Below are 16569 nucleotides of genomic sequence, written 5' to 3' on the forward strand. Positions count from 1 at the left end.
CCTGGAAGGGAGGTACTATAACAAACTGCATTTTACAGATGGGGAAGCTGAGGCCCAGAAGGATAAATGATTTGTGCAGAGTCAGATAACTAGTAAGTGGCATGCCCATGTTCATTCTATACAAGGCCTTGCTCTTGAACCACTGGCAGGTCTGTGGGCGCCCTGCAGAGCTCTGCAGAAGATAAGGGCCCAGCAGGTGAATGGAAACACATCCCACCTCCCAGCACCTGGTCTTACTGGGCAGCCTGGGCTCCTGCCTAATCCCGTCCTCTTGGTCTTAGGCTGACTCATTCAGAGGTATAGAAGAATCCATCTCTTCCTGCCTTTTTTTCAAATTTACTTTTTATTTTTGGTTGTGTTGGGTCTTCGTAGCTGCGCACGGGCTTTCTCTAGTTGCGGCGAGCGGGGGCTACTTTTCGTTGCGGTGTGCGGGCTTTTCATTGCAGTGGCTTCTCTTGTTGTGGAGCACGGGCTCTAGGTGCGCGGGCTTCAGTAGTTGTGTCTCGTGCGCTCAGTAGTTGTAGCTCGCAGGCTCAGTAGTTGTGGCTCATGAGCTCAATAGTTGTGGCTCACAGCTCTAGAGCCCAGGCTTAGTAGCTGTGGCACACAGGCTTAGTTGCTCTGCGGCATGTGGGATCTTCCCGGACCAGGGATTGAACCCTGCATTGCCAGGCAGATTCTTAACCACTGTGCCACCAGGGAAGTCCCTCTTCCAGCTTTAAGAGACCACTTCTGCCTGATGGTACCCATCTCTGGAAACGATACATACTCCTTGATTCGGCAGCCAGCTTAGTGCAGCTCTCAACACAGGATAGGTATCTGATGAATGTTGATACAGACACCCATTAACGTTCCACTCCTCTGGAGGTGGAATCCTGCCTCTGGTGGTGCGTGGCAGCCTCATCAGACGCTGCTTCTTCAGGCGCCAGGGCAGACTGTTTCCGCGTTTCCCCAGCTGGCCCCTGCAAGTCTGTGCAACCACCTGAAACCAAGCCAAGTCCTGAAACACATCAGACAGATCAACTGTGGAGCTGCCACCGGTAGGAGCTCATTAAGGATTTGCTTCCTCTGGGACCCAGAGAGCCCTTAGTCCCCAGCCCTCAGCCCATTCTCAACCTCCTTTAACCATCCTCACCCCAAACATCCTTCTAAGTGCACAGATGTAGTGCCAGGCCCCGTTCTAAATGCTTGACATGTATTAACTCATTCATCCTCACAATCACCATTAGGCTAGGTTTGCTAGGAAAAGCCCTGGTTTATGTTATTGTATTATATTATCACATAGTATCACATCATATCCCATCATATTATTCAATTTCATGGTGAAAAATACAAAAGAGATAAAAGGATATGTCAGCCCATATCCAGGATGAGCTACCCTGCAACAGCTTTTAAATGGGGACCGGAATGGGCCCCTGCTTTGTCCCCGCAGCCCAGCCAGCTCCGCACTGAGTCCTGGCTGTGACCCAGACCAGAGCCGGAGACTTGTAGCCCTTGGGACAGGATGGTGGAGCCTGGGCTAAGCTGATGTTTCCCAAACTTGGATCTTCCCAGGACTTCTGTCTCAATTTTTGCTCTATTCAACTAGTACCTCTACTTTTTAACTCTTTACTTAAGAATTAATACTTAAATTGGTTCACTTTAATTTGAAGAATTTTTAAAGGAAAGAGCATCACTGTCCCAAAGGAGATGGTATGGAGTAGCTGCTAAGAACAAGGGTTCTGGATTGAATTCAAGCTCAGCCCTTTCCTCCCTGTGACTGTCTGGGTATTTACTAAAATTCTCTGAACTGCAGTTTCTGTAACTGAAAAATGGGGGCCAAGAACCTCTCTTATAGGGTTGTTGGTGAGGATCAATTCACAACAATGCTTGTAACTTGGTGTTAGCTGCTACTTAGGAGATAACTGCAAAAACAAACACAAAGAAAAGCAAACAGTTTATTAAATATTAACCAGACACTGCCTGCCTGAAGCCCAGTTTGCTCTTTGTCAGAGACAGAGACGAACAAAGGTTAGAGCAGTTTTGAAAACTTATAAACACCAAACAAGACTTTCTTCTTACTGTGTTCAGAAGTATTGAGGAGAGTGGAAAGGGAAATAACTATCTCGCGCTGTGAGACGCTATTATCATAGCCATGCCTGTGTCCCATCTAGAACCGTCTTGTGTACTATCTGCGTCACTCAGTCCACACTCTGGGAAAGGCTGGGTCAAGCAGTGATTTCCTAGGGGTGGGGAGGGGTGGGGAGGGAGGCACCCGTCTCTAGCAGAGAGATCTGCTTATCCTTCCAGCCCCTCCTCCTCCCCCACCCCTGCTGGGCTGTGCCTGTCTTCCCCAGGTGAGAATTACTATGTCTCACGAGAGTTGTCATTTGTGGGGGAGTGTCACTCGTGGAAACGGTCTAGAGGCAAGAAAAGGGGCCGAGACCAGACCAGCGTGTGAAGGGGCACCTTAGCCAATTTAGGCAATTGGTATTAAGGTGGAGCCTTAGGGGTCGTTTGCACCCACTGCAGCCCTTTCTTACTGAGTTCACCAACCGAGTGAAAAGTTCAGGCAGATGATGATAAAACCAAGACAAAACACAATTAGCGGGGCTTCCCTGGTGGCACAGTGGTTGAGAATCTGCCTGCCAATGCAGGGGACACAGGTTCGAGCCCTGGTCTGGGAAGATCCCACATGCCTCGGAGCAGCTAGGCCCGTGAGCCACAATTACTGAGCCTGCGCGTCTGGAGCCTGTGCTCCGCAACAAGAGAGGCCGCGATAGTGAGAGGCCCGCGCACCGCGATGAAGAGTGGCCCCCGCTTGCCGCAACTAGAGAAAGCCCTCGCACAGAAACAAAGACCCAACACAGCCAAAAATAAATAAATAAATAAATAAAATTAAAAAAAAAAAAACAGTGTCTGGCAAATAACAGGGGCATAATAAATATTTGTTAAAAAAAAACAAAAAACAAACAAACAAAAAAAAACACAATTAGCTTACATTGGACAAGGTAGTAGATGACAATAAGGAACTAGTGTTAATATAGCTGGGTAGGATGATTTCACAGCTATGCTATTTTTAAAAGTCCATATCTATTAGAGAAATACAGTAATGTCTCTGTCATTTTTTCCCTTTTTGTCAATTTTTAATTTATTTATTTGAGGCTATGTTATTAAGTGCAAATAAATTTGAACTGCTTCAGTCTTCTGGTTCATTTGCCTTCTACGTAGAGTTTAACTAACCATTTAAAAAGAAATAACCCTGGGGAATTCCCTGGTGGTCCAGTGGTTAGGACTCCGCGCTTTCACCACCGAGGGCCCAGGTTCCATCCCTGGTCAGGGAACTACGATCCCACAAGCTGCATGGCGTGGTCAATAAATAAATAAATAAACAACAACAACAAAATAAAATTTTTAAAAAAGAAAGAAATAACACTGATCTTTACAAATTTTTCCAGATATTAGAGAAAAAAGAAACACAATCCAACTCATATTATGAGGCCTATAAAATATTGATACCAAAACTGACCAAAAACCAGTATGAGAAAGGAAAACTACAGGCCAAATCTTGTTCTTGAGATTTAATATTATATTAATGCAAAATTCATTAATAAAATATTAGCAAGTTAATTTCAACAGTGTATAAAAAGGATAATATACCATGACCACATTGAGTTTATTCCAAGAATACGAAGATGATTTAATATTGTGCCATATACTACATTAAGAAAACAAAGGATAAAAATCATGTTATCATCTCAAAAGATTCATAAAAAGTATTTGAGAAAATTCAACATCGATTCACACATTAAAAAAAAAAATCTCAGCCAAAAAGAAATAGAAGGAAACTCCCTTATCTGATAAAGGCAAACTACATAACAATGTACAGTAAACTTCAATTGCTCTGGACACCCAGCAGAAAGCAAACGGCACCCTCAGATGGGGTGGCTTGAAGAGTTGGTTTTTTTTTTTGTTTTGGCCACACCTCGAGGCATGCAGGATCTCAGTTCCCCGACCAGGGACTGAACCCGTGTCCCCTGCAGTGGAAGCACAGACTCTTAAACACTGGACCACCAGGGAAGCCCTGAAGAGAGTTTTATACAGTAACTGTTTACATAGGTGGCAAAGAATTTAAAGAAACTAACAATGGATAATGTATCATCCTGGGCTAGTAAATGGGTGAAAGGACCTGAGGAGGGAAGAGAAGAGAGCAATTACTATAAAATGGAAAAAGTGGCTGTAGGGAGAAGGCTACATGACATTAGCTGTGGCCTTTGGTAGAAGGACACACCTAATCTACATGACTTGGAAGTGAGGTAGTATGGGGTATAAATACCACAATTCAGTTCTCCTCCCTCCCTACCGTATCTCACATCAGTGTCCTTAGATTGGCCACAACCAATCTAAAGCGAAAGGGCAATGGAGCCCCTTGATTCTCTGTAAGTTGCCTCCCAGGGCACAATGCAGAGGGAAAAGTGTGGAGAATGAATCTGGGGAAGTAAACAAAAAGTATACAACATAATGTAATTTACTAGTAAAATATGGAAAGTTGGCCTTTTGAGATTTGGAACAAGACAAATATTTCCATTTCTATTCAACACCGTACAGGAAGTAGCCAGTGCAATAAGGCAAGAAGAAGAAATAAAAGGCATAATGATTAAAAGAGAAGAAATAAAAAAAACAGGAACAGATTATTTGATTGTATACAGAGAAAATCCAAAATAATGTGCAAATAAATGGTCAGAATTAATAATGAGTTTTTAGCAAAGTTGCTCAATAAAAGATCAATATACAAGAATCAATTGCATTTGTATATACTAGCAACAAAGAGGGGAAAAATCAAATATCTAGGAATTAATCTAACAAACTAAAAGACCTTGCAGAACATGATGAAACACTATGAAGATAAATATAAGAAGATGCAAATAAACAAAGTTGTATACCAGGTTCATGAATTGGGAGACCTATATTTTAAAGATAATTCTTCCCAAACTGATCCGTGGATTTAATGTAATCTTGATCAAATCTTAATAGGGAAACTTATAGGACCTGTTTTCTAAACCTGTCTGGAGAAGTAGATCTGCCCACCACAAGGGTAGACTGTGTTAGCCATGACTGTATCTTAGAGACCTCCAACTATAGGGAGAGTAATTGACCAAAGGCCCCAGCTACTGTTTGGAGATTCATCACCAAGTTTGTGCTGAGGCCACACCACTCATGGGCTGCTCCCAGCCAATCAGTGAATGCATTCAGGGATACCAAAGCAGACCTATTCTTGGGAGACACAGGACCCTTCTGATGCACAGCTTTGGCTCTAGGAATCCCCAGTAATCTGGTCAAGACTTTCTTTGACTGCACAGTAGCCTAGAAAGATTCCTCCCAATCTTCTCTTCGCTTTACTTGGAATCAGACTTGTGTTACAGCCTGACAGTTCTCCCAGCCTTAGCAAGCTCCCTCCCTATTTTCTCTCATATAAACATTTCCCTTAATAAAAGTTATTTATTAATTTTTAATACCATCTTGGTGTCTGCTTCTTGGAGAACCTAAATTAACACAATAGCCAAGATGTTCAAGAAGAAGCTGGGGGAACACACTCTACATAACATCAAGATTTGTTATAAAAGCACAGTAATTAAAACAGTGTTTTGACACAGGTTTGGACAAATAGATCCAAAGAATAGAACAGAGAATCCATATACCTTGCAATGTGCACACACACACACATACACACAGAGACACACACACACAATTAAACAAATGTGGCTCTATGAAAGAGTGGGAAAGGGACAATATTTTGATAAATAAAACTGGAATATTGGCTATCTGTACAGGAGGGGGGTATTAAACAACACTTACTTCACACTTCATACAAAAATCAACTCCAGGTGTATTCTAAACCTGAATGTAAAAGAAAACAATAAAGCTTCTAGAAGATAATATGGGAGACTGTCTTCATGGATCCATTGTAGGAGAAAATTTCCTTATCGGGACACGAAAAGCAGTAACAAATAAGGAAAAGATCGCTATTCAGGCCCCGTTAAATTAAGAACATTTTCACCAAAAACGACCATTTAAAAGTTGGAAAGGCAAACCACCGAGAGGGAGAAGATCTTTGCAACACATACGACTGATGATGGGATCATATCCAAAATACATAAAGAACTCCTACAAAACGGCAAGAAACAAACATTCCAGTAGAAAAATGGCAAGAGTCTTGAACAAGCAATTCACAGGAGGAGCTCAGCCCCATTCAATATCAGAGAAATGCAAATTAAAATCACTGTGCAATATCACTATATACCCACCAGAATGTACAAGAAGTACAGAAGTACGAAGAATGACAAATATACAAGAGATACAAAAATGTACGAATGTGTACCGTTTGAACTGATGAATCCAAGTGTGGGTGAGGATGTGAAGCAACAGGAACTCTCATAATGAGAGTAGGGGTATAATTTTGGTGTGACCACTTTGGAAAACAGGTTGGCACTACACACTATAATTGAAGATAGGCATACGCTAGAACTCAGCAATTCTACTTCTAGGTGGAACAAAATGCCTATTCATAGAAACATGATTCTCATAATCCCCAAATGGAAATTACTCAAATGTTCATTAATAGCAGAATGGATAAATATATTGTGGTAACTTCGTACAATGGACAACTATACCAAAATGAAAATGTAGCAGACTACCATTGCATATAAATATATGCATGAATTTCTCAAGCATAATGTTAAGACACACATTTTTTAAAAACATACAGTAAGGTTCTATTTATAAAAAATCAGAATTAAGCAATACTGTATTGTTCAAGGGTGAGTATGTACATGGAAAAATTATAAAAAAGAAAAGCATGATTACCATAAAGTCAGGATAGTGGAATCCTCTAGGACAAAGGGAGGGCAGTGTGAGTCAGAAGAAGCATGAGGTGGGCAAAAATTAAACACAAAGAAAAATTATTGAAAGCATCAAGGGAAAAACGACAAATAACATACAAGGGAACTCCCATAAGGTTAACAGCTGATTTCTCAGCAGAAACTCTACAAGCCAGAAGGGAGTGGCATGATATACTTAAAGTGATGAAAGGGAAGAACCTACAACCAAGATTACTCTACCCGGCAAGGATCTCATTTAGATTTGATGGAGAAATCAAAAGCTTTGCAGACAAGCAAAAGCTAAGAGAATTCAGCACCACCAAACCAGCTCTACAACAAATGCTAAAGGAACTTCTCTAAGTGGGAAACACAAGAGAAGGAAAGGACCTACAAACACAAACCCAAAACAATTAAGAAAATGGTCATAGGAACATACATATCGATAATTACCTTAAACGTGAATGCATTAAATGCTCCAACCAAAAGACACAGGCTTGCTGAATGGATACAAAAACAAGACCCATATATATGCTGTCTACAAGAGACCCACTTCAGACCTAGGGACACATACAGACTGAAAGTGAGGGGATGGAAAAAGATATTCCATGCAAATGGAAATCAAAAGAAAGCTGGAGTAGCTATATTCATATCAGATAAAATAGACTTTAAAATAAAGAATGTTACAAGAGACAAAGAAGGACACTACATAATGATCAAGGGATCAATCCAAGAAGAAGATATAACAATTATAAATATATATGCACCCAACATAGGAGCACCTCAATACATAAGGCAACTGTTAACAGCTATAAAAGAGGAAATCGACAGTAATACAATAATAGTGGGGGACTTTAACACCTCACTTACACCTATGGACAGATCATCCAAAATGAAAATAAATAAGGAGACAGAAGCTTTCAATGACACAATAGACCAGATAGATTTAATTGATATTTATAGGACATTCCATCCAAAAACAGCAGATTACACTTTCTTCTCAAGTGCGCATGGAACATTCTCCAGGATAGATCACATCTTGGGTCACAAATCAAGCCTCAGTAAATTTAAGAAAATTTAAATCATATCAAGCATCTTTTCTGACCACAACGCTATGAGATTAGAAATGAATTACAGGGGAAAAGATGTGAAAAGCACAAACACATGGAGGCTAAACAATACGTTACTAAATAACCAAGAGATCACTGAAGAAATCAAAGAGGAAATCAAAAAATACCTAGAGACAAATGACAATGAAAACACGACGATCTAAAACCTATGGGATGCAGCAAAAGCAGTTCTAAGAGGGACGTTTATAGCTATATAAGCTTACCTAAAGAAACAAGAAAAATCTCAAGTAAACAATCTTACCTTACACCTAAAGGAACTAGAGAAAGAAGAACAAACAAAACCCAAAGTTAGCAGAAGGAAAGAAATCATAAAGATCAGAGCAGAAATAAATGAAATAGAAACAAAGAAAACAATAGCAAAGATCAATAAAACTAAAAGCTGGTTCTTTGAGAAAATAAACAAAATTGATAAGCCATTAGCCAGACTCATCAAGAAAAAGAGGGAGAGGACTCAAATCAATAAACTTCAAAATGAAAAAGGAGAAGTTGCAACAGACACCGCAGAAATACAAAGCATCCTAAGAGACTACTACAAGCAACTCTATGCCAATAAAATGGACAACCTGGAAGAAATGGACAAATTCTTAGAGAGGTATAACCTTCCAAGACTGAACCAGGAAGAAACAGAAAATGTGAACAGACCAATCACAAACACTGAAATTGAAACTGTGACTAAAAATCTTCCAACAAACAAAAGTCCAGGACCAGGTGGCTTCACAGGTGAATTCTACCAAACATTTAGAGAAGAGCTAACACCCATCCTTCTCAAACTCTTCCAAAGAATTGCAGAGGAAGGAACACTCCCAAACTCATTCTATGAGGCCACCATCACCCTGATACCAAAACCAGACAAAGATACTACAAAAAAAGAAAATTACAGACCAATATCACTGATGAACATAGATGCAAAAATCCTCAACAAAATACTAGCAAACAGAATCCAACAACACATTAAAAGGATCATACACCAAGATCAAGTGGGATTTATCCCAGGGATGCAAGGATTCTTCAATATATGCAAATCAATCAATGTGATACACCATATTAACAAATTGAAGAATAAAAACCATATGATCATCTCAATAGATGCAGAAAAAGCTTTTGACAAAATTCAACACCCATTTATGATAAAAACTCTCCAGAAAGTGGTCATAGAGGGAACCTACCTCAACATAATAAAGGCCATATATGACAAACCCACAGCAAACATCATTCTCAATGGTGAAGAAATGAAAGCATTTCCTCTAAGATCAGGAACAAGACAAGGATGTCCACTCTCGCCACTATTATTCAACATAGTTTTGGAAGTCCTAGCCATGGCACTCAGAGAAGAAGAAAAAGAAATAAAAGGAATACAAATTGGAAAAGAAGAAGTAAAACTGTCACTGTTTGCAGATGACATGATTCCATACATAGAGAATCCTAAAAATGCCTCCAGAAAACTACTAGAGCTAATCAATGAATTTGGTAAAGTTGCAGGATACAAAATTAATGCACAGAAATCTCTTGCATTTCTATACACTAATGATGAAAAATCTGAAAGAGAAATTATGGAAACACTCCCATTTACCATTGCAACAAAAAGAATAAAATACCTAGGAATAAACCTACCTAGGGAGACAAAAGACCTGTATGCAGAAAACTATAAGACACTGATGAAAGAAGTTAAAGATGATACCAACAGATGGAGAGATATACCATGTTCTTGGATTGGAAGAATCAATATTGTGAAAATGACTATACTACCCAAAGCAATCTACAGATTCAATGCAATCCCTATCAAATTACCAATGGCATTTTTTACAGAACTAGAACAAATCACCTTAAAATTTGTATGGAGACACAAAAGACCCCGAATAGCCAAAGCAGTCTTGAGGGGAAAAAACAGAGCCGGAGGAATCAGACTCCCTGACTTCAGACTATACTACAAAGCTACAGTAACCAAGGCCATATGGTACTGGCACAAAAACAGAAACATAGATCAATGGAACAAGATAGAAAGCCCAGAGATAAACCCACGCACCTATGGTCAACTAATCTATGACAAAGGAGGCAAAGATATACAATGGAGAAAAGACAGCCTCTTCAATAAGTGGTGCTGGGAAAACTGGACAGCTACATGTAAAAGAGTGAAATTAGAATACTCCCTAACACCATACACAAAAATAAACTCAAAATGGATTAGAGACCTAAATGTAAGACCGGACACTATAAAACTCTTAGAGGAAAACATAGGAAGAACACTCTTTGACATAAATCACTGCAAGATCTTTTTTGATCCACCTCCTAGAGTAATGGAAATAAAAACAAAAATAAACAAATGGGACCTAATGAAACGTCAAAGCTTTTGCACAGCAAAGGAAACCATAAACAAGACAAAAAGACAACCCTCAGAATGGGAGAAAATATTTGCAAACGAATCAACGGACAAAGGATTAATCTCCAAAATATATAAACAGCTCATTCAGCTCAATATTAAAGAAACAAACAACCCAATCCAAAAATGGGCAGAAGACCTAAATAGACATTTCTCCAAAGAAGACATACAAATGGCCAAGAAGCACATGAAAAGCTGCTCAACATCACTAATTATTAGAGAAATGCAAATCAAAACTACAATGAGGTATCACCTCACACCAGTTAGAATGGGCATCATCAGAAAATCTACAAACAACAAATGCTGGAGAGGGTGTGGAGAAAAGGGAACCCTCTTGCACTGTTGGTGGGAATGTAAATTGATACAGCCTCTATGGAGAAGAGTATGGAGGTTCCTTAAAAAACTAAAAATAGAATTACCATATGATCCAGCAATCCCACTACTGGGCATATACCCAGAGAAAACAGTAATTCAAAAAGACACATGCACCCCAATGTTCATTGCAGCACTATTTACAATAGCCAGGTCATGGAAGCAACCTAAATGCCCATCAACAGACGAATGGATAAAGAAGTTGTGGTACATATATACAATGGAATATTACTCAGCCATAAAAAGGAACGAAATTGAGTCATTTGTTGAGACGTGGATGGATCTAGAGACTGTCATACAGAGTGAAGTAAGTCAGAAAGAGAAAAACAAATATCGTATATTAATGCATGTATGTGGAACCTAGAAAAATGGTACAGATGAACCAGTTTGCAGGGCAGAAGTTGAGACACAGATGTAGAGAACAAACGTATGGACACCAAGGGGGGAAAACCACGGTTGGGTGGGGATGGTGGTGTGCTGAATTGGGTGATTGGGATTGACATGTATACACTGATGTGTATAAAATTGATGACTAATTTAAAAAAAATAAAAAAAATAAATAAAAAATAAAAAACTTGAGGACTTAGTCAAACTATTAGCTGATGTAATGTTAAAAATGTTTTTTGATGATATATCAAGTGATTTTAAGCATGTAGCTCATTCAAAGTTCAAAGAATTATATATATGACAACTTTATAATAAAATATGTCCATTCCTGTTTACTTGTTTATGTGAGCAAAGTTTCCTAGTGCTTACCTCTTTTTTTTTTAAGATTTATTTATTATTTATTTATTTAATTTATTTACTTTTGGCTGCATCAGGTCTTACTTGCGGCACATGGGATCTTTGTTGAGGCATGCAGGATCTTTTTTGCAACACATGGGCTTCTCTCTAGTTGTGGCATGCGGGTTTTCTCTCTCTGGCTGTGGTGTGCAGTCTCCAGGGCGCATGGGCTCTGTAGTTTGTGGCACACAGGCTCTCTAGTTGGGGCACGCAAGCTCAGTAGTTGTGGCGCGCGGGCTTAGTTGCTCCGCAGCACGTGGGAGCTTCCCAGACCAGGGATCAAACCCGTGTCCCCTGCATTGGCAGGCGGATTCTTAACCACTGCGCCACCAGGGAAGTCCCACTAATATTGTTTTGTTCAATTGTATAGTCATTAAAATTGTAATAACAACTACTGAAGCCCACGCGTCTAGAGCCCGTGCTCCACAACAAGAGAAGCCACCGCAATGAGAAGCCCACGCACCACAACGATGAGTAGCCCCCCGCTCACCGCAGCTAGAGAAAGCCCGTACGCAGCAATGAAGACCCAACGCAGCCATAAATTAATTAATTAATTTAAAAAATTATAATATGGCTCAATCCAGGACACATATTCAATCTTTGGAGATATATGATCACAAGAAATAAAAAAACATTTTAATTCGTGTGTGTGCTTAATTTTATTGCAGAGACACAAGATGTAATCTATAAAAGACTTTCAAGCATAAAAATATGTTAGAAAGAAATTCTGTAAGATACATAGAATAGACTGTTACAGATTTTGTTCATGTATTTTTAAATAGATGATGATATCAGATTACTATGAAATTTAATGTCTTTAAATACATTTTAAAGTGATGTGACCGTTTTAGAATGTTAACAGTTTCAATAAGTCAGAATTACATTCTTTGCAACTATTTAAACTTACCAAAAATTTTGGATGTCAACTTAAAAATGTGCACAGGGGTACGTAGTTTTTTAAGCCCAGTGGCTTAAATAGACTAATGGTTTATTCTTCTACATAAAAGAAGTCAGAGACAGACAGCCCAAGCTGGTGTGGCAGTTCCTTGAAATGATCAGAGGCTCAGGATCCTTCAGTCCTTCTGTTCTGCCATACTTGGAAGGTGGCTTCTACCCTCAAGGCCACAATATGCCTACTGGAGCTTCAGCCATGACCTGGGAATCCCAGGGAAGGGCACAGCAGCTTTCCGGAAGCAGGTCTGCTATGTTCTTACACTAGGTTATAGCCTCCAAGAATACAGGACTAAAGGTAGTATTTTACTCTTTTGGTTTTTTTGTTTGTTTGTTCTTTAATTTTTTTTTTAAGAATGATATTTATTTATTTATTTAGTTAGTTAGTTAGTTAGTTATGGCTGCATTGGGTCTTCATTGCTGCAAGCAGGCTTTCTCTAGTTACGTTGAGCGGGGGCTACTCTTCGTTGCGGTGCTTGGGCTTCTCATTGCAGTGGCTTCTCTTGTTACGGAGCAGGGCTCTAGGCGTGTGGGCTTCAGTAGTTGTGGCACATATGCTCAGTAGTTGTGGCTCACGGGCTCTAGAGCGCAGGTTCAGTAGTTGTGGTGCACGGGCTTAGATGCTCCGCAGCATGTGGGATCTTCCTGGACCAGGGCTCGAACCCGTGTCCCCTGCATTGGCAGGCGGATTCTTAACCACTGCGCCACCATGGAAGTCCCACTTTTTTGTTTTATATATCAAAATTTGAATGACTCAGATGGAGATAAGGAGTGCTACTTGCTGGGGGGCCTCCCCAGAGACCATTACAGACACATGACCCCATTCAGACCTGGGATCTACAAGGGCAGGTGGTGGATGACTTGGGGAAACTTTTCCCTCCTCAAGGATCTCTTTTTCTCTTTTTCTGTGGCTGTAGTGAGAACAAGGCTTCCTGCAGCCACCTCAGTCCGAGCCTCAGGATGAAGCCAGCACCAGGGGGAGGACAGAGCTGAGAGAAACACAGAGAAGCCATGGTGCCAACACCTGCCCAGTCTTTGGACTTTCCAATTATAGGAGCCAATATATCTCCTTTATTATGTAAGCCAGTTTGAATTTTGCTTTCTTTTACTTGGTCGGTGAAAGCATTCTAGCCAACATAAGCCCTATTCAGTTTGAAAGTACTTTTACTTTTATTATCTCATTTGATTCTCTCAAAGTGGGACAAGAGGAGAAATTGAGAGCCCAAAATGTAAAACAACTTGCTCAAGATCACATGATAGAAAGATGGTGGACAGGGATGGGACTCAAGCCCAGGTTTCCTTACTCTGAGTTCAGTGCTCTTTCCACTGGAGCACACTGCCTGTGTGGATGGCTAAGCAGAAGGTGTTCTGATGACCTGGAGGTGTGGCCCGTACTACAGACAACATACTAGGGATGCAACCAAGGCTTTGGGGCTGACATCAGAAAGGGAAGTGGGGGGCTTCCCTGGTGGCGCAGTGGTTAAGAATCTGCCTGCCAATGCAGGGGACACGGGTTCGAGCCCTGGTCTGGGAAGATCCCACATACCGCGGAGCAACTAAGCCCGTGAGCCACAACTACTGAGCCTGCGCGTCTGGAGCTTGTGCTCCGCAACGGGAGAGGCCATGACAGTGAGAGGCCTGCGCACCGTGATGAAGAGTGGCCCCCACTCGCCGCAACTGGAGAAAGCCCTCGCACAGAAACGAAGACCCAACACAGCCAAAAATAAATTAATTAATTAAAAAAAAAAAAAAGAAAAAAAGAAAGGGCAGTGGTCGTGGTCTCCCCAAGTCACACCCCTCTGTCCCCATTGGGCCTGGGATCTCAGACTGGGTGGCCCCCAGAACCAAGCCCCCAACAATGGAGATTTGGATGGGGATCCTACTTGCTAATGGAGACGCCCGGGGAGGAGCCAGGGAGGGGTTTCCAGAGCACAGGGATACCAGAAGTCAGTGATCAAGGAGATTGGGAGAGTCTGGTGAGAATCCATTGAGTCTGGGCCTGAAGGTAGGCATTTGTAAATTAAACCTAAAAGCTAAATAAACATATTTTGAGAACATCGGCAGCATCCGCATTCAGCCTCAGAATAACCCTCCCCCAAGCCACTCACTGACACTTGATATTCCACCCATGGAGGCCATTCCCCTAACTTTAGAGTTGAAATGCAACTCCCACCTTGCCCCTCACCACCCCTGGGGAGCAGCGAGCTGTTAGGCATTGACTGCCATTTGTTCTGTATTGTGAATGGGTTATCACTCCTTTCCTAAAAGACAGGGAGAGTGAGTCTTGAGCAAGATAGGAAGGATCCCCAAAAGGAAGGTAACGACTCCTCCATGGCACCAGGAACACCTGCTCCCTGGGTGTCGCTGGGCCTCTCTCTTGTCTGACAGGCACAGGGCCATCATTATGGGCCTGGAGAAGACACAGACAAGCTCGCTGAGCTAGTCTGATGCTCGGAGGACCCGCTCCTTCCCCTCCTACCTTTCCTCCTCAGTCCTCCCCAACACCCAGGGAGCAGTGCCAACAGGAAGAAACACGTCCATTTCCACCCACTGTCCTCAGTCTCCTTCATCCCAAAGTCTGAGTCCTGCTGTGCCTGGGAGGGGCTGGCCCTGAGCCAAAAGTGGAGGCCACAAGCATTTGACTTGCCTGTGGTTCTCTTGGGGACATTTGGGTTCCCCCAGCTTTATTAGGCAGAAGGGCAGGAGCAGGAGGAACAAAATGTGGACCGTCCAGTCTCCTGGGGAAGACATCACCACCAACCTTAAGTCAGAAGCAGAACACTGGCCATGTCAGATCAACACAAGGGATAGTAAGAACCAAAAAAACAATCTCTCCAATAGAGTCTTACAGCCCTGGCTTTGCATCTGGGCTCTGCCACTCCTTAAGCGTGACCTCAGACCAGCTACTTAAACTTCCTGTGCCTCAGATTATTGTGATGATGATGACACAGCCTCACAGAGCCCTTCAGTGAGACGATGCACACTTAACACGGTGACTGGCGCACAGTGGGTCCTCGTTAAATGAAGGCTCTTATTTTTACTTGCCTTGGGTCGGGGAGAAGGACGGGAGATGGGAAATATTGCAAAGAGAAGGAAGATGAAATTGTGGGTGGGGAGGATTGCAGGGCATTTTGTGAATATTAATAACATTGCAAACAGTGAACAATGGTCACCAGACCTAGGTTTGGGCAGGCAAGGTGTTCAGTAAGGTTTTCGATTAGATTTAAGGGTCCTTCCAGGACTTTCACAGAGCCTGCGGCCAGAGTCCACCTTTACTGTTTGTGATACCTGCGGCTGACGCCCCAAGAAGAAGCATCCCCACCATCGAGTGGCAGAGAGTGTGCTCGTTTGCAAAAGGCCCTCAGTGATTTTGAGTCACTGCCACTAAGGACCACACTCTCCTTGGGGCTGAGAATCATTGCTGAAGAGGATCAGTGGGATTTGGGTCCCTTAGGGTGTCAGATTTTGGACCAGGTCCCCATCTTCCCCTGTCATCACTAACCTTGCTCTTCTCCTTTTTTTCTCTGCCCTCTGCATCTCTGCAGACTGTTTCGCTGGATGGACCCTTAGGAGTGGTCTGGCCCAGCCTCCTCACTGACAAACACTGAGGACCACAGAGGACATGAACTCAGTCCAGGTTTGCACAGGAGGCCTGAGGTTGCTTTGGGGCTCACCTAGGTCTGGGGAGCCCATGACAGCGTTCATCCCCTCCCCTCAGTAGCCACGTGCTCTTCCATATGTAGATGGTTCTCAAAGGCTCACACATATAACCCACGTGCATGGTTCATGTATGGAAAGTCCTGAGTATGGAAGCTGGCATGGCGAGCATTGATAAGTGGTAGCTATCGTTATTACTGGTAGCTATTGTTATTACTGGCAGCTATTGTTATTACTGGTAGCTATTATTATCTCCTACCTTCATAGCGTCCCCAAGTCATGGTGAATATTAGCATTTTGTTATACAAGGGGAAACTAAGGTTCATACGGTGCTTGAAGGACTTTTTCCAAACCCAGCGGATAGTAGCAGCATAGCAAGGCCAGCACCACAGCCTTCTCACGCTGAGCCCTGAGACTTCTGCTCCGAGGTGCTGCCTCTCTCTGC

General features: G+C 42.0%; 1 protein-coding gene across 2 annotated transcripts in view; it reads right to left on the reverse strand.

Annotated features, from left to right (window-relative positions):
* Window positions 1-16569, reverse strand: part of DLG5 (discs large MAGUK scaffold protein 5) — a gene marked incomplete at its 5' end in the record, with an annotated part of 211409 nt that overhangs the window by 9804 nt on the left and 185036 nt on the right. The window contains one exon of one of the 2 annotated variants that reach the window (XM_082408732.1): window positions 341-1000. The exons of the other annotated variant lie outside the window; for it this stretch is intronic. Coding sequence (XP_082264858.1) covers window positions 846-1000 — 155 coding nt within the window. The 3' untranslated portion in view covers window positions 341-845. Of the gene's footprint in view, window positions 1-340; window positions 1001-16569 lie in introns of those variants that run through there. 2 annotated transcript variants of the gene reach the window in all.

The sequence above is a fragment of the Balaenoptera borealis genome (genome assembly GCF_965194805.1).
Source record: "Balaenoptera borealis genome assembly, chromosome: 10".
NCBI lineage: Eukaryota > Metazoa > Chordata > Mammalia > Artiodactyla > Balaenopteridae > Balaenoptera > Balaenoptera borealis.